We start from the raw sequence: 23,942 nt of genomic DNA on the forward strand, positions 1-23,942 counted from the left end.
TTGGATCCTACTGGTATAACGTGTGTTGTATCCTATTGATAAAACGTGTGTTGTATCTTGTTGATAAAACTTGTGTTGTGCCCTGCTAGTATAATGTGTTGTGTTCTATTGGTAAAACGTGTGTTGTATCCTGTTAGTAAAACTTGTGTTGTGCCTTGCTAGTATAGTGTGTTGTATCCTATTGATAAAACGCGTGTTGTAGCCTGTTGATAAAACTTGTGTTGTGCCCTACTAGTATAGTGTGTTGTATCCTATTGATAAAACGTGTGTTGTATCCTGTTAGTAAAACTTGTGTTGTGCCCTGCTAGTATAATGTGTTGTATTCTATTGGTAAAACGTATGCTAAATCCTATTGGTAAAACGTGTGTTGTATCCTGTTAGTAAAACCTGTGTTGTGCCCTGCTAGTATAATGTGATGTATTCTATCAGTAAAACGTATGCTAAATCCTATTGGTAAAACGTGTGTTGTATCCTGTTAGTAAAACCTGTGTTGTGCCCTGCTAGTATAATGTTTTGTTATTCTATCAGTAAAACGTATGCTAAATCCTGATAAAATGTCTGTTGTATCCTGCGTGTCGGTGTGTGTTGCACCTCATCAGCGTAACGTGTTGTATCGTACTGGTCAACCATGTTGTGTCGTTGTTGTATAATATGTTGTATCCTGCTGGTCGATGTGTGTTGCACCTCATCAGCGTAACGTGTTGTATCGTACTGGTCAACCATGTTGTGTCGTTGTTGTATAATATGTTGTATCCTGCGTGTCGGTGTGTGTTGCACCTCATCAGCGTAACGTGTTGTATCGTACTGGTCAACCATGTTGTGTCGTTGTTGTTTAATATGTTGTATCCTGCGTGTCGGTGTGTGTTGCACCTCATCAGCGTAACGTGTTGTATCGTACTGGTCAACCGTGTTGTGTCGTTGTTGTATAATATGTTGTATCCTGCTGGTCGATGTGTGTTGCACCTCATCAGCGTAACGTGTTGTATCGTACTGGTCAACCGTGTTGTGTCATTGTTGTATAATATGTTGTATCATGCTTCGCAGTGTAAATACGATAATACAAAAAAAGTGAATACATTTTGTGAATGGCGTTGTTGATTGCCGACATCATATGTCATACGATGAGTGATGGAATTAAACTCGGGTGCGTTATTGCATTTCGTAACCCTGACTCCGAACAGCCCTGTTTCCATATTTGGATCCAAGCAGCATTGCCCCAAAACATACAAGAAAGCCGAGTGTCAGCATCCCAATGGCAATTCCGGCCAGTGCCCCTGAAACAGATAGCAGATGTTATTAGCTTAGCTTCGTAGCTCACTCCGCGTCATATTTGTATTGAAGTAAAGAATAGCAGAACACTTCGCAGTCAGAAAGAGGAATGGTTACAGTAGCATTCAGGGATTCAGGGTGGTTCAAATGCACAACACATCAATTTCCGTGGTAATTCGAATTCCGAGTAAAACTCTGTCTCCAGCTTCCCATGCTTGTCGTTAGAGGAGACTAAATGAATCGGAGGATTGTGCGAGCTCGTACCCCAAGGTGTGATCGTTGCTCATAACATCACTCACTGGTTTGTCTGTTCCGATTATTTACGGGCCGGCGTCACATAGCTTTAACAAATATTGCTGAGTGGTGTTTAGCAGCAAACAAACAAACCCCATTGATAACATCTTCATGTATGTAAAATTTAGGAAAGAAGTGAGCAACCCCTTTGGCACCAATTCTGCACCCCTTCTTGTGGGTCTGTTTCTTTATGCATATGACTCAGCGAGTCTGACCACCCGATCCCGTAAGTCGCCTCTTATGACAAGCATAGTCGACTTTTACGGCAAGCATGGGTTGCTGAAGCCCTATTCTACCCCGGATCTTCACGGGCCATGGTTGATGCATGTAATCGATGCCAATTGCGTGGATCGATTCTCATGATATTATTCACTGGATTGTCTGGTCCAGACTCGATTATTTAGAGACCGTCGTCATATAGCTGGAAGTGTGGCGTTAAACAACAAACAAACCAAGCATATAACTTGGGTGTTTCTGGTCGGATTGGCAAAATAAAAACAAGGTAATCTGGTCAAGAAGTTTAGACTTCCAGACTCGATCATTTGCAGGCCGCCGTCACATAGTTGGAACATTGCTGAGAGCGGCGTTAAAAAACAAGCATCTCTTACCTCCACTGTATCCATCGGGGGGTGCCTGACACAGTTCCAGGGCACTCAGCATCAGTCCTTGTCTTGGTGCAGACCGTTTGTACAACCTGCGCTCCATCTTCGGTAGGACCTGGTCAACTTCCGGTACGGGGTCATCCTCCGGTTCCTCATCCGGCTCCGCCGTGACGGGTGGCGTCACTGCCATGTTCGTAAAGCCCCAAACTTTGTCGCTGTACGGGATTGCTAGCAGATGAACAACCTGGAAGATTGGAGTGAGTGGTTGAGTGAGTTGGGTTTAACGCCGCTTTTAACAGTATTCCAGTTATATCACGGCGTGTCAGCTTAATGTGGGAGGAAAGACCGAAGTGATGCTGGTCTCAGACGTTTACCACTTCGGTGAAACCCACGAGCACGGGTATGGTGCTGACAAACCTAGAAACATAATCGGGGCGAACCGGGATTCGAACCCACAATCATAGGTTTCTGGCGTGGCCAAGGGACGCAACTCTGCACAGCGAATCGCAGCGCCTTAGACGACTGGGCCACCCGTGCCCCAGTGTATCGTATGAACGCATATTGAGTTACAGCCTTCAGACAGTTGAATGTCGTAAATCTACGTAGACATATCGGAGTGACAGAGGTACGACAGAAAGTCGCACGAGAGACCTTGGGTCACAAAGCGAACGTAGAGCTAAGGTTGTTGAAAGTCGACGTATAAAATGTATAAGAGCGATAGACACTGTTAAAAGCGGCGTTAAACCCAACTCACTCACTCACTCACTCATACGATACACGTAGCCCTACGGGTGCCTAAGACATGGGGGTCTTCATTCACAACTGTCGTTGATGCAATTCATGCACGAAGAAGGACGATACACGTAGCCCTGCGGTTGTCCATAACAGGGATCCTGTCATAATAAGTTCTTAATAATCGTAGAGCTTCGATCGCTTGGAAAACATTGGCCAATATGTGCAGCAGAGTCGGCTCAAACCTACCAGACACTTCATCAAAAGAAATCAACTCCACTTACATAATCCATATATATAATTATATATCAATACGAAAACAAAATCTTATCAACAGGAAAACTGAAAACGTATCGATAAATCCCAGCTCACATGTATCGCTCATACACGAGTTCCACAGAGGGGCAAGTCATCCGAAATTGCTGTGACAGACAATCACATTAAAATTAGATCTTAGTTCTCGCTACCGCTAAACAAAGATCTGAGGACATCCAGTAGGGGTCACGTCAGAACGACCTTTCATCCAACCAATCGGAGCGTCGCTTACCAGATCATGAACCTGACAGTCGGAATGTTTTCTAATCATGCAACCACGATATATTTAACACGGGGTATTCAGAACGACAGTTACAGGTTTTATGATTACATCCATACAATCTCTGCCATCTATAAGCCATTTCAGAATGTTCTTATAAGTTTTAATTTTTTTAATCGAGAATACGTCAAAATATGTTTCGAAGCGTAGTCGCCAGTTTGAAACTAGTGTCGCAAAGCTCGAGAAAGCTGCCTTCTGATTGGCCAATGTCGATTTTTTGTCAGTCATTTCATTGGTCGGTCAAAATTCGCGAAAGGTCGTTCTGATGTGACCCGTAATGGGATGTCCTCAGATCTTTGTTTAGCGGTAGCGAAAACTAAGATCTGATTTTAATGAAATTGCTGTGACAGAAGGCACCCTCTTAAAACCTTAAGAAGAAGAAGCGGGAACGATCACAGACCGACACTGAAGCATAAAGAAGCAACCAGATTCAGCAACTGTTGACGACGAGACCCTTAGGCAACGGACCAGGAATCCGTGAAAGAGTTGTTTCTGGATAAACGGCAACATGAATACTCACGGCCATGGTCGGCCCCAGCTCAATCGTGACGGTCAGCTGCCCCTGCTGAATGCCCTGGGTGAGCTGCTGTGACGCTGTCGCTAACGGAGTCTGGGTGGGAAAGTTGGGGATGTCGCCTCTGAAGGGGGTCGGGCCGAGGAGGTAGAAGGCCACCTTGATGTACTTGTCGCTGTGGTCGACCTGGCACGACGTAATAAAAATAATAATAATAATAATAATAATAATAATAATAATAATAATAATAATGATAATGATAATAATAATCCAAGCTCTCTCTGAGGCTAGAAAGTAAATACCCATAACACCATCTCATCCTGCCGGGTAATAGTGAAGGTAGTAATAATAATCAGCACCATCAACAGCAGCGTCGTCAGTCATCATCATCAGTATCGTCATCATCATCATCATTAAAATGCGTACATATGTATAGCGCACGTGTACATCTGTAATGTGCGTTTACATTTCTCTATAAGGAGATCCAACATGTTCAGAAAACAGTATTTGTTTTAGTTTTTAAATCGGAGGCAAATCAGAACAAATCTGTAACAAAGCAGAATATGATGCTCGGTCTCACAGCCTCACCTGATCTGTGAAGTGTGGATACATGTATGTCCACGAGCGTGAGTTGACGTTGGAATAATGACGTTCAAACTCTACGCCAATCACGGCTTTATCAAGTGAGAAATAAAATCTGCACTTCGGAAATCAGCGACAGATACGATGAGCAACTACCACGACATCAGGGTACACGCTGTCAGCCATTGAACAGTCCCTAACCACGTGATACTAATCGATTTGCAGATCTGCGCCATGCCGGAAGGTGAGGTGAAATGAAATATTGCACTTATTAAGCGACGTGCATGTGTGTGTGTGTGTGTGTGTGTGTGTGTGTGTGTGTGTGTGCTTGTCCGTACTATTGCCGATTTTATGGTGCGAGCCCACTGAGATGCCAACCCGCAGTCTAACACGAATACCCCACAAAGACACAGTATACTCACTCCGAACCGACCAGCCCTTTAATGCCGAGCGCCAGACAGGGTAACAACAAGTACCTTCTTTAAACATCTTTTCGTATGACGCGGCCTGGGATCGAACCCCGGACCTTTCGCTATTTGGGCGGACGCTCTACCACTAGACCACGCAGGCGGTCCTTGATTTTCGAGAAGCGAAGGCCGCGGAGAGTGTCCCCTGACTCTGAGTGAGTGAGTGAGTTGGGTTTAACGCCGCTTTTAACAATATTCCTTTTAAATCGCGGCGTGTCAGCTTAATGTGGGAGGAAAGCCCGAAGTGATGCAGGTCTCAGACGTTTACCACTTCGGTGAAACCCACGAGAACGGGTATGGTGCTGACAAACCTAGGAACATAATTGATGCGAACCGGGATTCGAACCCACAATCATAGGTTTCTGGCGTGGCCAAGGAATCCCCCCCCCCTACTCTGAATCCCATGGGAAATATGGTAAGTAATGGTTACTTACATGTATGTTGGAGATGCGAAGGGGAGATACAGAGAGGAAGGCTACCAGTGCTTGTATCACCCACGTCTTGAAGCCCATCTCATCTGCCAGAACATCTTTCGTGAAGTTGCCTGCGAAAGATAACACACAAGTGCCACTCCTTGCCATGGTGATATTGTGTTTGAGTGACCATCGTGGCTATAACCAATTAGTTAGGGTAGATGGAAACAGAAATAAATGTGTTTAGCTGAATATATATTTTTTTCCTTTAGGACAAAGTTGTTTGGATGGTTCTGAATGCTGGGGAAGAATAAATGCTCATTCAGTTAATCTAGAGCAGGCAATCCAGTGATTGACACCATGAGCATCGATCTACGCAATGGGGATACGATGACATGCATCAATCAAGTCACCGAGCCTGACCACCACGTTAATCGCCTCTTACGACAACCATGGGTCGATAAAGACCAGTTCAAACCCGGATCTTCACTTGCTGTTAACAACCCGTTGGACAGAGAAAACAATGTATAAAATGTTATTCTCCTTCTTGGAAATTTTGGGTTGAAGGATTCCCTATATGTAACTACATTTCAGGATAGGCAGTGGGGAAGCCTAAAGGTTAAAGCGTTCGCTCGCCACAACGAAGGCCCGGGTTCGATTCCCCATATAGGTACAATGTGTGAAGCCCATTTCTGGTGTCCCCCAAAAGGCGGCGTATGACCGTACTCACTCACTCACTCACTCACTCACTCACATCATACCTTGCAGAAGAAACTGCTGGAACTGTTTCTCGGATGAGTTGTAGCACTTGCCGATGTCAAAGTCCCAGAGGACAGGAGGTTGTTCGTTGTAGTTGTAGATGTTGTAGACGTAGTGCATTGCCTGTAACACCGACAACACCACATTACATTGTGGAATTAGTTCATAAGTAGTTCCGCGAGGGGAGAGGTGGTGAGGTGAAATGGGGTTTAACGTCGCGTCCAAGATTATTGCACTTATATAGCGACGTGTATGTGTGTGTTTGTGTGGCTGCTTGTACTAGTCCGGACTGATGCCGAGTTATAGTGCTAGCCCACTGAGATACCATGCCGCAGTTTAACATGAATACCCCTCTCAGACACAGTATACTGGCTCCGAGCCGACCAGTCCTTGTTTTAGCCCCTTAATGCCGAGCGCCAGACAGGGTAACAACAAGTACCATCTTTTATACCTCTTTTTGGTATGACGCGGCTGGGGATCGAACCCCGGACCTTCCGCTCTCCGGGCGGACGCTCTACCATAAGACCACGCAGGCGGTCCGAGGGAAGAGGGATTCAAGATGCGGATCTAAAACAGATCTAGGTAAAATACCTCCCCTACCCTCGAGAACTATCCCTAACGGCCTATTGATCTCAGTGACATACTCCCAGAATACTCCCCAAAGGAACATTCCCCCGGATGGACTCCCACACCGAAACGAAACCAAAAAAAAAGAAGGTTAACAAATTATAACACTTGGTATATGTGCATCTATACATTTTACAATATATGCTAGTATATTTTGAAGTAAAATTGCAGATTCTGGTAAAGAAAAACTTCATTTATATAATAATATGTATTTCCTCATGTGGTCGGGGGCTTATCGGTTTGCGGGTTTGATAGTAAGGTTAACCTCATGTGACCCCAGTCCCCAAGAATGCTCTTTCAAAGAGGGATACGGATAGTCTAAATCCCCCAAAGTCGCTGAGCAGAGTTGCGCACCCTCAGTTAGGCAGGATCCGCTTTACATTGAGTCGCATAATAACGATCGGTTGTGCTTTGTGTCGGTGCTTGTTGGAATCTTGTTGGAATCTTGTTGGAATCTTGTTGGAATCCCCAAATATCAGTGAAATACTGGTCAAAGAGACGTTAAACAAAATCCACCCACGCTGCCTTCGCTGGAGCGATGGGATAGCCTAGTGGTTAAAGCGTTCGCTCGTCACGCCGAAGACCCGGGTTCGATTCCCCACATGGGTACAATGTGTGAAGCCCATTTCTGGTGTCCCCCGCCGTGATATTGCTGGAATTTGGCTAAAAGCGGCGTAAAACCATACTCACTCACTCACTTACTTAACGCTGACAGGCTTACCGGTTGTATGTGCATTGTTATGATGATCCCAACAGGCATTTGACTCTCAAACTTGCTGCCTTCGTTGTCCTGCCATTCTTTCTGCATCACAAAAAAGTTAAAAGGACATAAACATTTAAAAAACATCTAGAGAGACGGTTAAATAGAGTCGATAGTTAACCTGTGGGCTTGTTGTTGGACACAATAAACTGTGACGCAGGGCGTTGGTTTGTCGCCATTTTATCAGGAGGTCCCTGGGCTAAGGTGTGTTATGGCTCTGTGCATGCCGTATATCTAAAGTCTGTGTTACCATACATTGCACTTCGCAGTTCCCATGTAAGGAGCTTTAATTCATATTTTAGAGACAATAGAGATAAACAAGATGTCTGTTTTGCTGGGCTGCTGAAGTTTTGGTTGTTTTTTGTTTAACTCCAATACAATATTTCAGATGTATGACGACTGTCTGTCTGGACTAGACAATCTAGTGACTGACACCAAGAGCATCAATCTAAGCGATTGGGATACGGTGACATGCATCAACCAAGTCAGAGAGCCTGACCACCCGATCCCGTTAGTGGCATGGATTGCTGAATTCTAACCCGGATTTTCACGGGATATTTTACATGTTTTGTTTGTTTGTTTGTTTGTTGTTTAACGTCGCACTCAGCAATATTCCAGCGGTCGGGTAGCCTAGTCGTTAAAGCGTTTGTTCGTTACACCGAAGACCCGGGTTCTATTCCCGACATGGGTACAATGCGTGAAGCCCATTTCTGCTGTCCCCCACCGTGATATTGATGGAATATTGCTAAAAGCGTCGTAAAACCATACTCACTCACTCTACGTCCTTAACTGCAACCGCTACTTACCCTGGCGAAATACCACTCCCACGTGGAGTTGACCGCGCTGCCCATTGGCCAGTTGTCCTTGTCGGCCACCCAAACATCACACTCTATACCACGCATTGTTCTCTGAAAACAAATGACCAAACGTTTAGAGAACATGCAGTGGCTTTAGTGATCTATGTCATAATAACAAACCTTGGACAGATGACACAGACCGTCTTATCTATTTGTTTATTTTTGTTGTTGGATGTTATGTGACGAGTATATATCTGTCTCGACCACACAATCCCGTGATTGATATCATGAGCATAGACTAATGCAATTGGGATACGACAACATGCATCGACCAAGTCCATATGCCACTGACCCGTGAAGGGTTAGAAACGGTCTTCAGCAACCCATGCTTGCCGTAAAAGGTGACAAGTGTGTGGTTAGAGGCGACTACCGGGATCGGGTGGTCAGGCTCGCTGACTTGGTTGATGCATGTCATCGTATCCCAATTCCGTGGATCGAGGTGGATGATGTCAATCACTGGATTGTATGATCCAGACTCGATTATTTACAGACCGCCGTCATATAGCTTGAATGTTGCTATAATATATAATATAGTGCGGCGTAAAACACCAAAAAAACCCAAAAAAACAAACAGATCCCGTTAGTTGCATGCCATTGGGTTGCTGAAGGTGAATTCTAACTGGGATCTTCAAGGGCTGACTAAATTGGTCGGGTGGTGAGGCGAGGTAAGTAACCTCCGGTTTTGCCTGTTCGAGACACACACAGACACACATACATACACACACACACACACACACACACACACACACACACACACACACACACACACACACAGAGCAGCAGCAGCCGCATGTGTCTGTTCGGAGTTGCGTCCCTGCGGCTACCAGCAACCTACGATCGTGAGTTCGACTCCCTGGTAATGTTCAAGACATGTAGGGGCGGTCGGGTAGCCTAGTGGTTAAAGCGTTCGCCCGTCACGCCGAAGACCCGGGTTCGATTCCCGACATGGGTACAATGTGTGTAGCCCATTTCTGGTGTCCCCCGCCGTGATATTGCTGGAATATTGCTAAATACGGCGTAAAAACATTCTCACTCTCTCATTCAGGGCATGTCAGCGCCATACCCGTGTTTGTGGGTTTCACCAAAGTGAACTTCCAAGAACTGGGTCACGTCCAACTTTCCCCCTACAACAGCTTGACGCCTATGCACTTTTCAAATCGGCGTTAAGCCCAACTGATTCGACCGCCTCTGTGGTCTAGTGGTAGAGCGTCCGCCAGGAGAGCGGAAGGTCTGGGGTTCGATCCCCAGCCGCGTCATACCAAAAGACGTTAAAAGATGGTACTTGTTGTTACCCTGTCTGGCGCTCGGCATTAAGGGGCTAAAACAAGGACTGGTCGGCTCGGAGTCAGTATACTGTGTCTGAGAGGGGTATTCATGTTAAACTGCGGCATGGTATCTCAGTGTGCTAGCACTATAAATCGGCATCAGTCTGGACTAGTACAAGCAGCCACACAAACACACACACGTACATGCACGTCGCTATATAAGTGCAACGCGACGTTAAACCCCGTTTCACCTCACCTCACCCAAATGATTCACTCACTCACTCGACAATCATCCCGGCAGGCACAGTTGTGGAAAATCAAACAAACGATTGTCAGTTCCAGAACGGTGCCTTATACTCACGATGCCTTCATAGGCTATGAAATCGGTCTTGTTGGTGAAGAAGAATTCGGAGCTACTCCGAATCCGCACTGATGTTGATCCCGATGTTTCAGCGTCGAACCCGGAACCAGCAATGAGATTGACCGTGCAGTTGTTGTTGACCTCGTCTCTGATATATGCAAGCCCTGAAAGTGATGTACGGGAATATCAGAATTCATTATGGGTAGCAACAGAATGGCTGTGGTAGTAGTGGTGGTGGTGGAAGCATTAATAGTAGTAGCAGTGGTGGTAGTAGCAGTGGTGTTGGCGTTGGTGTTGGTAGTAGCAGTAGTGGTAGCAGTAGTAGAAGTGGGTGTAGAAGTGGTAGTAGTAGTAGCTGTTGTTGTAGTGGCTGTAATAGTAGTAGTAGTAGTAGTAGTAGTAGTAGTAGTAGTAGTAGTAGTAGTAGTAGTAGTTGTTGTTATAATAGTAGCAGTACTCGTAGTAGTAGTTATCGTAGCAGTTGTAGAAGTAGTAGTGGTAGTAAAATTACTATTTGTAGTAGTATCAGAAGTAAAAGACGTAGTAGAAGTTGTAGTAGTAGAAGTTGTAGTTGTAGTAGTAGTAGTAGTAGTAGTAGTAGTTGTTGTTGTTGTAGTGGTAGTAGTCGTCGTAATAATAATAGTAGTAGCTGTAGTAGCAGTAATAGCATCAGAAGTAGTAGTAGCAGTAGTTGCACAACAAGCACACCTGCACCTGCATCGCACCTGCACCCCCCAGCATTAAATTCACCGATGTATGTAGTTCTTCATGAACCCATTCACCCACACAGACTAGCATTACATTCACGTGCATATGTTGTTCTCCACGAGCACCTGCTTCTACCAGTGGTGAGGTCAATGACCTCTGCCATTTATCAGTCTTGAACACGATGCGCTGCACTTACCAGTATTAAAGTCATGGATTTCTGTCGTTCTGTCTTTGTTCGCGCCAGGGCCACCGAAGTTACTTGGCTTGTATTCCAACTTGACAAGTTTATTATCATGGTCAAAATATTCCTGAAAAAAAGAAATAGTTGACACCTCACTCGATTTCGATTATTTGGTTTCGATTATTTGGTATAAAGATCCGTCGCTCCATATCACAAATGTGAACTGAAAATATTAATTCAGATTTTCATTGAATATCAGTCAGCATTCTGGTTTCTGTAATTAAAAAAATAAATTTTAAGTATATCAATTTAGATTCCGAAGACGAATAATAACCAACGCACGGTTACGCTGTTAGTTCTGATTTTTTTTAAAAATTAAAAAAATCATTTTATTTTTATTTCGTATTTTTCAGAAGCAGATATTAATTTAAGAGATGAGAAGATGAAAAATAAGTAGTTTTATTGTCTTTGAAGGGCGTTTAGAAGTGATACACATAAGGAAAGGAATTTATAGATGTCAACTTCTTTATTATGATGAACAGCGTTTCGGGGTATATGCTTACCTGATGAGTAAGCATATGCTCCGAAAACGCTGTGTTCTTCATAATAAAGAAGTTGATATCCATAACTTCTCTTCCTTAGGTATTTTTCTTATTCTTACTTCAATCATCTATCCTACAGTTATCACATGTGTTGTTACATTTTACATTGTACACAGGTAACAGCTTCGGCCTTACAGAGTTGTGTCCCTTAGCTGACAGGATTCGCTGAGCATGTGTTGGAATCCACGATCATCCACGACTTTATACTTGATTTGTCATAATAAAAATGATAACAACAAAAGCTATTGTATTAATATTAAGTAGAAGTAGTAGTACTTCAATATTAATATTAATATTAATATGCACCATATCTACTTATGACGGACTAAAATCGGGATCGGGTGCTTCTCACCTATTATATAAAACCACGAGCATGAGCATGGCTCCAACAAACCAAGGATCACAATAAGGGCAATATGGCTTTTGAGTCACGTTCAACGAATCCTTGCAGGAGTAAGGGACGCAACTCCATACAGCTAATTGCGGAGACTTTAGCAACTTGGTGCCCAACGGTGGCCAAGACGATGGGGTGAATACCCTTACCGTCATGTAGGAGATTAGCTCCTGTTCTGGAACCTGAACCTCGGCTCCGAAGGTGAATGTGTTTGATGTCTTCGGCGGCTTGTTCCGTGTCTTCATCCCAAGACAGTAGGCTCCCTGGGGAGTCTGAAGTAACACGTAATATCTCATTATTGTATGTTACCTTTACACTGTGTATGCTAGGTGACCGACCGTGTACTATTCTAGGGGTGTCAGAATCTCCAGGCCCCACTTGCACAAGGCGATCTTAGCGTTAAGATGATCGTAACTCCCATACTTTAACAAAGGCTTAGTCGTAGCGCTAAGATCGCTTTGTGCAAGTGGGCCCAGGCCTGTCCGGGTTAAAGTCTTGCTTGTTTTGTTATATCCAACATGTGTTTTGTCCAAAAGGAGCCGAAAAAGGTGTGCCCAGCGGACAGTTTTTATCAAACCTGCAGCAAAATTATTTTCTTCAAGTTTATTCTCTAATTATATTTTTTAGACTCCCGGCATAGTGTTTATCAGTACTTAAACGATCTGTTCCATTATGTGTTGGACCCATGAAGATCCGGGGAAGAATAGGTCTTCAGCAACCCATGCTTGCCTTAAATGGCGACTATGCTTGTCGTAAGAGGCGACGAACGGGATCGGATGGTCAGGCTCGCTGACTTGGTTGATGCATGTCATCGATCCCAATTGCACGGATCGATGCTCATGATGTCAATCACTGGATTGTCAATTCCAGACTCGATTATTTACAGAGCGCCGTCATATAGCTGTCTATGAACGTTGTCAGAATGTGTTCTACTGAGTTGTTAGCTTGTCGGTGTTTGCTGGCCAACCGATGTAATCTGAGTGACCATTGGTCAGGGCAGTAGCCCTCACTGGCATCCCTGTCACGTCAAATCGGCTTTGTTCGATTATTAGTGAAGGTATCTGGCTACTGTGATTAGTGAAGGTGTCTGGGTTTGATGATCAGTGCAGGTGTCTGGCTACTGTGATTAGTGAAGGTGTCTGGGTTTGATGATCAGTGCAGGTGTCTGGATACTGTGATTAGTGAAGGTCTCTTGGTATTGTGATCAGTGCAGGTGTCTGGATACTGTGATTAGTGAAGGTCTCTGGGTATTGTGATTAGTGAAGGTATCTGGCTACTGTGATTAGTGAAGGTGTCTGGGTTTGATGATCAGTGCAGGTGTCTGGATACTGTGATTAGTGAAGGTATCTGGGTATTGTGATTAGTGAAGGTATCTGGCTACTGTGATTAGTGAAGGCGTCTGGGTTTGATGATCAGTGCAGGTGTCTGGGTATGATGATTACTGCAGGTGTCTGGGTATTGTGATTAGTGAAGGTATCTGGGTATTGTGATTAGTGAAGGTATCTGGCTACTGTGATTAGTGAAGGTGTCTGGGTTTGATGATCAGTGCAGGTGTCTGGGTATGATGATTACTGCAGGTGTCTGGGTATTGTGATTAGTGAAGGTATCTGGGTATTGTGATTAGTGAAGGTATCTGGCTACTGTGATTAGTGAAGGTGTCTGGGTTTGATGATCAGTGCAGGTGTCTGGATACTGTGATCAGTGAAGGTGTCTGGGTATGATGATCAGTGCAGGTGTCTGGGTACTGTGATCAGTGAAGGTGTCTGGGTTTGATGATCAGTGCAGGTGTCTGGATACTGTGATTAGTGAAGGTATCTGGGTATTGTGATTTGTGAAGGTATCTGGCTACTGTGATTAGTGAAGGTGTCTGGGTTTGATGATCAGTGCAGGTGTCTGGGTATGATGATCAGTGCAGGTGTCTGGATACTGTGATTAGTGAAGGTATCTGGGTATTGTGATTAGTGAAGGTATCTGGCTACTGTGATTAGTGAAGGTGTCTGGGTTTGATGATCAGTGCATGTGTCTGGATACTGTGATTAGGGAAGGTCTCTTGGTATTGTGATCAGTGCAGGTGTCTGGATACTGTGATTAGTGAAGGTCTCTGGGTATTGTGATCAGTGAAGGTGTCTGGGTATGATGATCAGTGCATGTGTCTGGGTACTGTGATTAGTGAAGGTCTCTGGGTATTGTGATCAGTGAAGGTGTCTGGATACTGTGATTAGTGAAGGTCTCTGGGTATTGTGATCAGTGAAGGTGTCTGGGTATGATGATCAGTGCAGGTGTCTGGATACTGTGATTAGTGAAGGTCTCTGGGTATTGTGATCAGTGCAGGTGTCTGGATACTGTGATTAGTGAAGGTCTCTGGGTATTGTGATCAGTGAAGGTGTCTGGGTATGATGATCAGTGCAGGTGTCTGGATACTGTGATTAGTGAAGGTCTCTGGGTATTGTGATCAGTGCAGGTGTCTGGATACTGTGATTAGTGAAGGTCTCTGGGTATTGTGATCAGTGAAGGTGTCTGGATACTGTGATTAGTGAAGGTGTCTGGGTACTGCGATTAGTGAAGGTGTCTGGGTATTGTGATCAGTGAAGATGTCTGGGTATGATGATTAGCGAAGGTGTCTGGATACTGTGATTAGTGTAGGTCTCTGGGTATTGTGATCAGTGAAGGTGTCTGGGTATGATGATTAGCGAAAGTGTCTGGATACTGTGATTAGTGACATTCTCTGGGTATTGTGATCAGTGAAGGTGTTTGGTTACTGTTGTTAGTGAAGGTATCTTGGTATTGTGATTTGTGATGAGATGTTTACGTCAAGTTCAGATTGTGTCCATCATGCACATATGTGTCTACTTGTATCTTCCGGATTAAAGCCGGTTTTAAAGTGCTAACCCACCGTGATACCATACCACAGTTTTAACATGGATACCCCACTCACACATCAAATATTTTATGTATACCCTTAATGCCGAGCGTCAGGCAGAGCAAGAAAACGTATTTTAAAATGACCTTGACAGGAGATCGAACCACGGACCTTCCGCCCTCATGCGAGACCTCTATCCACTACATCTCAGGTTTTCTTTTCCAGATTTATCAAGTTACCTCAAATCTTTCAGTTTCTCCATCCAACTGGTTTCTGTATTCTGCGAACTCGTATATGTGCTCGATATTCCGGGACACGGTGCCATTCCAGATTGTGCCGGTCACGTGACAACGAACAGGAACTTGTGGTGCATCCTGGGAAGTCTGCCAATCTACTCCTGCAGGCAGATCAAGGAGACGCATTTGTATGTGATCGCGCACAACCCACTCTACGCATAACGTGGTGTCTTTTATGGACGTATAAACATAAAAAACAGTGTTCACACAGCGTAAATTCGAGTAGAGAGCACACCAAATCTCGTTTAGAACTTAATAATCGCAAAAAGTCAATTCGTATTCGTAAGAGAACAATAGTTACACGAGAAAACTAAAGACAACAATTTGATGTCCCAAACTGTAACAGGTGACTGTTGAGTGTGGACGCTCGATAAATAGAGGTAAAATAAACTACAAGAGGAAGTATTATTGAACAGTTATTTTAAGTAGAAAGCTCAGATTCTGATTAATGATCAAATATCAAGTTCAATTCGATATACATGATCTTTTAAGTGATGTGTTAAGTGGTAAGCGTGGTTGAGTGAGTGAATTTTTGTGTGAGTGAGCTGTTGCGTTGGAGGATGGTTGAGTGAGTAAGTGGTTGAGTGAGTTGTTGAGTGGATGAATGTTTGAGTGGTTGAGTGAGTGGCTTAGTGAGTCGGTGGTTGAGTAAGTGAGTGGTTGAGTGGTTGAGTGATTGATTGATTGAGTGAGTGAGTGAGTGAGTGAGTGAGTGAGTGAGTGAGTGAGTGAGTGAGTGAGTGAGTCGGTGGTTGAGTGAGTCGGTGGTTGAGTGAGTCAGTTATTCAGTGTGGTTGAGTGATTGAGTGGTTGAGTGAGTGAGTGGTTGAGTGAGTTGATGAGTAATTCAGAAAACTCACTAGAAAAATGCCACAGAACAGTCATGGTAGCGTCCATATCCGGCCAGTAAACACACGACTGCCACGTGTCCGTTTGTATTCCTCGTATGACCTGGATCCCCACATACTTCTCCGGCGTTGAGCCACCAAAACGCAGCGCTCCGGCGGCAGTATAAATCCGGTCGGTCCCGTTAGAGTACGTCTTCGCGCCGAATATAAACCTATTTGGATCCTTCGCTAGGTCGGTCACAGTGCACTGGAATTCAGAATCTACAAAGGACGTACAATAAATAACAAAGTGACACAAATTCATCAATGTTTGTTACTCTGAAAGGAGGAGACACTTTTTTCTTCCTGTATTGTCTGGATCGAATTTATTTCTTTTCCAGCACACCCACAACCCCACAACCCCACAACCCCAACCCCAAAACCATCAACGCGAAAAATATTCATAAATAACTTGTAAATTAAAAAAAATCATAAAAATAATTCGTAAAGAAATAGATAACTGGAAAAATATACAGCTAAACCCTTAGATGTTGGTTCCTTACTTGGCATTGGAATAACCACAATCAGCTCGTTGAGGTCGTAGTCGTAGATGGCGATGGCCTCAACGCCGATCTCAAACTGATCGATGGCCCCTCTGTTGTTCACCTCGTCGTACCACTCCTCTATGTCGGTGGTGTAGTTCTTGTCAAGGATGTTGGCCTCCACCCTCACGCTAAACTGCTTAGGGAGGTTTGGTCGCTTATGTGTCGCATCTGTTAAATAAATGTATATATTTTGCATTAAAGATTGAGTGAGTGAGTGAGTTGGGTTTAACGCCGCTTTTAACAGTATTCCAGTTATATCACGGCGTGTCAGCTTAATGTGGGAGGAAAGCCCGAAGTGATGCAGGCCTCAGACGTTTACCACTTCGGTGAAACCCACGAGCACGGGTATGGTGCTGACAAACCTAGAAACATAATCGGGGCGAACCGGGATTCGAACCCACAATCATAGGTTTCTGGCGTGCCCAAGGGACGCAACTCTGCACAGCGAATCGCAGCGCCTTAGACGACTGGGCCACCCGTGCCCCCCATTAAAGATTGAACAACCGTGAGTTTATGACCTAAAGATAACCACAAGGTCCAGTTTGAATTGTTTTTCAGCAACCCATGTTTATCGTAAGATGCGACTAACGGGATCGGATGGTCTGGCTCGCTGACTTGGTTGATGCATGTCATCGTAATGCTATTCTAATAACGTAGACGAATGCTCATAATGTCAGTCACTGGGTTGTTTGGTGAAGATTCGATTATTTACAGACCACAGTCAAATGGCTGGAATATTGCTGAGTGTGGCGTTAAACAACAAACAAACAAACCTAAACATTCCACGACTGGTAAATACTTATAATTGTATCCGCACTCTGTTATAACCATTAGCACTATCATCGACATAGACCCTCTATCGTGTAGGGGCGGTCGGGTAGCCTAGTGGTTAAAGCGTTAGCTCGTCACACCGAAGACCCAGGTTCGCATCCCGACATGGGTACAATGTGTGAAGCCCATTTCTGGTGTCCCCCGCCGTGATGTTGCTGGAATATTGCTAAAAGCGGCGTAAAACCATGCTCACTCACTCACTCTATCTTGAATGTTCACGCTTACAATATATACCAATATATTCATAACTACAAAAACCTATTTGGTACATCGACTTCAAACACTACATGCGTACAAACAATACAAGCTCTCGCTAGTGGGGTACGTCTGGTACTAACATCATGTTAAAACAACTACAATCTCCATCTAGACCATTGTGTCCATAACGCTACAGTCCCACTACTGCCATGACCATCAAGACCAGTACGTCCACTAACACTACAGTCGCACTACTGGCATGCCCATCAATACTAATATGTCCTCTAACACAACAGTCTCACTACTGTCAAACCTATCAATACTAATATGTCCACTAACACTACAGTCCCACTACTGCCATGCCCATCAAGACCAGTATGTTCACTAATACTACAGTCCCACTACTGCCATGCCCATCAAGACCAGTACGTCCACTAACACTACAGTCCCACTACTGACATGCCCATCAAAACCAGTATGTCCACTAACACTACAGTCCCACTACTGCCATGCCCATCAAGACCAGTACGTCCACTAACACTACAGTCCCACTACTGCCATGCCCATCAAGACCAGTATGTTCACTAATACTACAGTCCCACTACTGCCATGCCCATCAAGACCAGTATGTTCACTAACACTACAGTCCCACTACTGCCATGCCCATCAAGACCAGTATGTTCACTAATACTACAGTCCCACTACTGCCATGCCCATCAAGACCAGTATGTTCACTAATACTACAGTCCCACTACTGCCATGCCCATCAAGACCAGTATGTCCGCTAACACTACAGTCCCACTACTGACATGCCCATCAAGACCAGTATGTCCGCTAACACTACAGTCCCACTACTGCCATGCCCATCAAGACCAGTATGTCCCCTAACTCTACAGCCCCACTACTGCCATGCCCATCAAGACAAGTATGTTCACTAATACTACAGTCCCACTACTGCCATGCCAATCAAAACCAGTATGTCCACTATCACTACAGCCACACTACTGCCATGCCCATCAAGACCAGTTTGTCCACTAACACTACAGTCCCACTACTGCCATGCCCATCAAGACCAGTATGTTCACTAACACTACAGTCCCACTACTGCCATGCCCATCAAGACCAGTACGTCCACTAACTTTACAGTCCCACTACTGCCATGCCCATCAAGACCAGTATGTTCACTAACACAACAGTCCCACTACTGCCATGCCCATCAAGACCAGTATATCCACTAACACTACAGTCCCACTACTGCCATGCCCATCAAGACCAGTATGTCTACTAACACTACAGTCCCACTACTGCCATGCCCATCAAGACCAGTATGTCTACTAACACTACAGCCCCACAACTGCCATGCCCATCAAGACCGGTATGTCCACTAACAATACAAAATTATATCATAATGTCGGCCTGTAATTTATTTATTGACGCATGCAAATCTTAAAACACATAATCGGCGTTGTAGACAGGAACAGTTGGACGTCATGATAAACAGCAATATCGTCCACATCGTACGGAAACAGAAGGCATACATGATGTCAATGGGGAATGCGTTGACGTGAGAGACTTTCTGTACTCTCTGTACTCTTCTGTACTGGTTCTGACCCTATACAAACATCCTCATCTCACCTAACATTAAATTAGTAGCTTCTGATTGTTTGAGGGGCGGGATATTCTTTTCCATGTAGCCCGTTGAGAAATCAATCGGGCCACACTTTAAGTAATTTGCTTATCTCGCATAAATATGGTTGACGTGAAATGAACCGATGCTTATCTGTATGCATTGGGTGAAGGGAAGTAACTCTGTATAAATGCATGTCGGTGAGATAAATTCATTGTCAACCGAAACCTCGGGACAAATGGTGTGATGTTCAGTTAGTGTGAGCCATTGTACCCCTCGCCCGATGACTCGCCCGAGTACATTGGGTAATTCAAAGGTGTACATCACACCAGACACCCCTCGAGAACGCTTGACAACTTACAAGTTGACACAAAGTGTTGTAATTGAATTATTGTTCAAAGCGCTATCAAACCACACTCTTCTACAGACAACAAAACAGTTCCACCCTTAACTCAGACGATGTAAGCAGTTCATGTGAGCACATCGTACAACAGTCCCAGTACATACCATTTTGATCCAAGGCCATCTGAGTACACACAGTAGTATCCCAGCCATGTTTCCCAAATATAGGAGTGGTCGCTATGGTAATCACCATGACAACACACAGTGACACGCCCCTCATGATCACAGCCTCAGATCGGCCACTTCTGAAAATGCATAAATTAGGACCTTCGTTAATATTTTACAGGTTTTGTACACTCTATACGTTCGCTCCATAGGTTTTGTACACTCTATACGTTCCTCCATAGGTTTTTGTATACTCTATACGTTCCTCCATAGGTTTTGTATACTCTATACGTTCCTCAATCACCTTGAATACATCCGGCCGACTTGCATTGTGGTCGCTATGTTTAAACAACGAATCAAGATACAGCCTGGTTTAAGCGAGAGGGAAACCAGTGAGCGATCAGGCCAGTGAACGTTCAGATTACATCCACAATATCTACTGCCTGTTTTATGTATAACTTGCTCTGCTCTGCACACTGCTTCAACACTTCCCGTGAAAACCTTTTGTCCTCACTGATTTTCAGAGTCGGACTAACATACAGTAAACTACGGTTATAACGAACACGCTTATAACGAATTGGCGGATATAACGAACTGGTTTTTATGTCCCTGCCATTTGCTATATATATGCTGTATATATGCTGTATATATGCTTATAACGAATTACGGTTATAACGAACTAGAATTTGTGGTCCCTTTGAGTTCGCTATAACCGTAGTTTACTGTACTATTGTGCCTTTTACCCCAATGGAATCTGGTTCGGCAGATAATCGAGACTGGTTATTTTCTGGCGTTGACGTTATATGTTCAATGTTGGGCAATACTAGGATTCGCACCACGTTCATGCGCGGAACACAGTTTATTTGACTTGTGGTAGTTATAAACAGACTCATTTCATTGAGTTACTAGTAGCAGGGGGCGGTAGGGTAGCCTAGTGGTTAAAGCGTTAGCTCGTCACACCGAAGACCCGGGTTCGCATCCCGACATGGGTACAATGTGTGAAGCCCATTTATGGTGTCACCCGCCGTGATATTGCTGGAATATTGCTAAAAGCGGCGTAAAACCATACTCACTCACTCACACTCACACTCCCCATACTAGCAGCGACGTCATCTTCCCGAGGCAAGGGAGTTAGTTAACTGACTATAAAAGTTCAGTTTCCACCCTTGACGAACTAGAATCAATCGTAGCGCCAACAATGGCTATTACGTGTTATGTCCCTTTTATGTCCCTCCTATTGACCAATCACATTCCATCTCTCATCTCACTTGCATTTGCTTCAAACAAAATGGCGGCGTTCAGTCAAGATCTGATCGATAATCAAGATCTATACTGTAATGAAGTAGGTCTTACCCCGCGAAGGGCACCAAGTCACTTGAGCACCTTGATTAAAAACATAAAACAATTTGCAAAATATCTGTCGACGCCCAGATGGCGGTACAGATGTTTTGCAATTCCCGTCGACCGAAATCTGCACGAAGAAATCCATGTTGTTCACGAACCGGATGTCTAGTTCTTTACGCGATTTTGATTGGACAATGCATAGACTCGTTAGTCAAGCTAAAGTGTAACTCCATAATTCCAGCCTAGTTCGGCAAGGGTTGAAACTTGACTTTTATAGTCAGTTAACTCCCTTGCCACGGGAAGATGAGGCGAACTCGGCCACAGCTGGCCTATTTGAGCCGCCATACATTTACATAATTATATTGAGAGTTATGTCCCTTTGAGTACATTCTCATGCTGAAAGAACAACGCCTTCATTATGATTTAGCAAAAATATATTATTTTTCGAAATGGCATACATAAGATATTGACACGAATATTTACGTGCTTAAGTGTACATATCAAATCAAAATTTTATATTGCCCCATTTACCAAATGAAACACCCCTCAATGTGAGATCGGTAACGCACGATAATAAAACTTGGGATAGGTCATACACCACTTTAAATATACCAACCTCAAAATCGTTTCATCACCATGGCAGTACATTTTACAAAACATTATATACTCACATATATAGTGAGTAAGTTAAAAACCTTACCCGAAATTGTCCCGAACAGATCTATTGTCTATAATGGCGGTGAACTCCGATCACTGATAACAGTAAACCAGGTATAACAGTACACCAGCTACAGGGGTCAGTGTGTGATGGGACACAGATAACTGTTGTATCTATCTGCTCCAGCCTGGCACTGCGCATCACTATGTGATATGTACATGTATTGTGAAAGATGTTACTCCATGGGCGGATACAGGGGGTGGGGTGCGCACCCCCCCTTTTTATTTCGAAAAAAATCTTTATTTCTGGAAACATTACCACCAAAGACAATAAATAGATCTTTATTGTGCACCCCCCCCCTTTTAAAAAAAGCTGTATCCGCCCATATACTCTATTGTTACAGAGAGGGGTGGAGGGGTGGATACAGTTTCTCCGATGGAGAGTAACCATTATCGACTAATTACATGACACATTTTATTTGTGCCTGTCTACATTAATATTATGATTTTTAAAAGATCCTCTTTCTGCCATCGATTCATCTTTTAACGCTTGTATTGCTATTTCTTATTTGTATTTATTTCCCAACCCCTCTTAGTGTACTGAAACCAAAAATAGGATAGCGTATTTAATCACGAAACGAAACAAAATGGTGTTGCGAGATATGCAAATTTATCCTGTAAGAGTTAAACAAAGAAAACCTTGGTTATAATATGAAAAGAGAATCATCTTGCTTTGAAATATTTGTGTGGGTGCGCGTGTGCGTGTGCGTGCGTGTAGGTGCGTGCGTTTTTGTGAAAAATACACCTACATGTACACTTGAGTAGATATAGTTATCACTGATGTCTGAGTGTGGAGCGTTATCGCACATACAGCGTCGTGTTCGGCGAATGATTTCATCAGGAAATAAACGTGATAACTGTAGCGATACAGAAACCACATGTATGTCACGTGACACATTAACACGCTGGACAGTAGAATCACATGAAACCTTCATGTGTAGGGATGTAGAGTTACTAAGTTCAACGTTATACAACAAACAAACAAAACGTGAAACCTTCACATGTTCGAATACAGCGTTTCGTGAAACCTTCACATATTGGAATGCAGGGTTATATTAAACCTTCACATATTAGAGCGTAGTGTTGTATTAAACTTTCACATATTGGCGTGTAGTGTTATATTAAATATTCACTTATTGGAGTGAAGTGTTATATTAGATATTCACATATTGGAATGCAGGGTTATATTAAACCTTCACATATTGGAATGTAGTGTTATATTAAACCTTCACATATTGGAATGTAGTGTTATATTAAACCTTCACATATTGGAATGCAGGGTTATATTAAACCTTCACATATCGGAATATACTGTTATATTAAACCTTCACATATTGGAATGAAGTGTTAAATTAAACCTTCACATATTGGAATGAAGTGTTATGTTAAACCTTCACATATTGGAATGTAGTGTTAAATTAAACCTTCACATATTGGAATGTAGTGTTGTATTAAACCTTCACATATTGGAATGTAGTGTTATATTAAATATTCACTATTGTTGAGTGAAGTGTTATATTAAACCTTCACATATTGGAATGTAGTGTTATATTTAACCTTCACATATTGGAGTGTAGTGTCATATTAAACTTTCACATATTAGAGTGTAGTGTTATATTAAACCTTCACATATTGGAATGTAGTGTTATATTAAATATTCACATATTGGAATGTAGTGTTATATTAAACCTTCACATATTGGAGCGTAGTGTTATATCAAACCTTCACATATTGGAATGTAGTGTTGTATTAAACCTTCACATATTGGAATGTAGTGTTATATTAAATATTCACTATTGTTGAGTGAAGTGTTATATTAAACCTTCACATATTGGAATGTAGTGTTATATTAAATATTCACGTATTGGAGTGAAGTGTTATATTAAATATTCACATATTGGAATGCAGGGTTATATTAAACCTTCACATATTGGAATGTAGTGTTATATTAAACCTTCACATATTGGAATGTAGTGTTATATTAAACCTTCACATATTGGAATGCAGGGTTATATTAAACTTTCACATATCGGAATATACTGTTATATTAAACCTTCACATATTAGAGTGAAGTGTTATATTAAATATTCACATATTGGAATGTAGTGTTATGTTAAACCTTCACATATTGGAATGTAGTGTGATATT

The 23,942-nt window shown here is 43.2% G+C and overlaps 1 protein-coding gene across 1 annotated transcript; it reads right to left on the reverse strand.

Annotated features, from left to right (window-relative positions):
• Positions 1-245: 245 nt before the first annotated feature.
• On the reverse strand, positions 246-21,867 carry LOC139461161 (uncharacterized). Its single transcript, XM_071242727.1, has 15 exons — positions 21,778-21,867; positions 19,734-19,873; positions 16,529-16,738; positions 15,999-16,247; positions 15,082-15,239; positions 12,132-12,254; positions 11,002-11,113; positions 10,098-10,261; positions 8,421-8,522; positions 7,576-7,656; positions 6,230-6,350; positions 5,490-5,599; positions 4,013-4,192; positions 2,172-2,409; positions 246-1,274 (listed from the first exon to the last, which is right to left on the reverse strand). The coding sequence occupies exons 2-15, from the start codon at positions 19,846-19,848 to the stop codon at positions 1,150-1,152; spliced, it is 2,088 nt and encodes a 695-aa protein (XP_071098828.1). The 5' UTR covers positions 19,849-19,873; positions 21,778-21,867; the 3' UTR covers positions 246-1,149.
• Between the last annotated feature and the right edge of the window lie 2,075 nt (positions 21,868-23,942).

This window comes from Haliotis cracherodii, unplaced genomic scaffold (genome assembly GCF_022045235.1).
Source record: "Haliotis cracherodii isolate W230 unplaced genomic scaffold, xgHalCrac1.p SCAF_14, whole genome shotgun sequence".
Classification (NCBI taxonomy): Eukaryota; Metazoa; Mollusca; class Gastropoda; order Lepetellida; family Haliotidae; genus Haliotis; species Haliotis cracherodii.

Excerpts from the sequence above, each read along its gene's own strand:
- LOC139461161 (XM_071242727.1), bottom strand. The coding sequence starts at position 19,848 with ATGAGGGGCGTGTCACTGTGTGTTGTCATGGTGATTACCATAGCGACC. Across the intron at positions 12,255-15,081 it reads GAGAAACTGAAAGATTTGAG|ACTCCCCAGGGAGCCTACTG; the intron begins GTAACTTGATAA and ends GTGTTACTTCAG. Across the intron at positions 1,275-2,171 it reads CCCCGATGGATACAGTGGAG|GGGCACTGGCCGGAATTGCC; the intron begins GTAAGAGATGCT and ends TATCTGTTTCAG.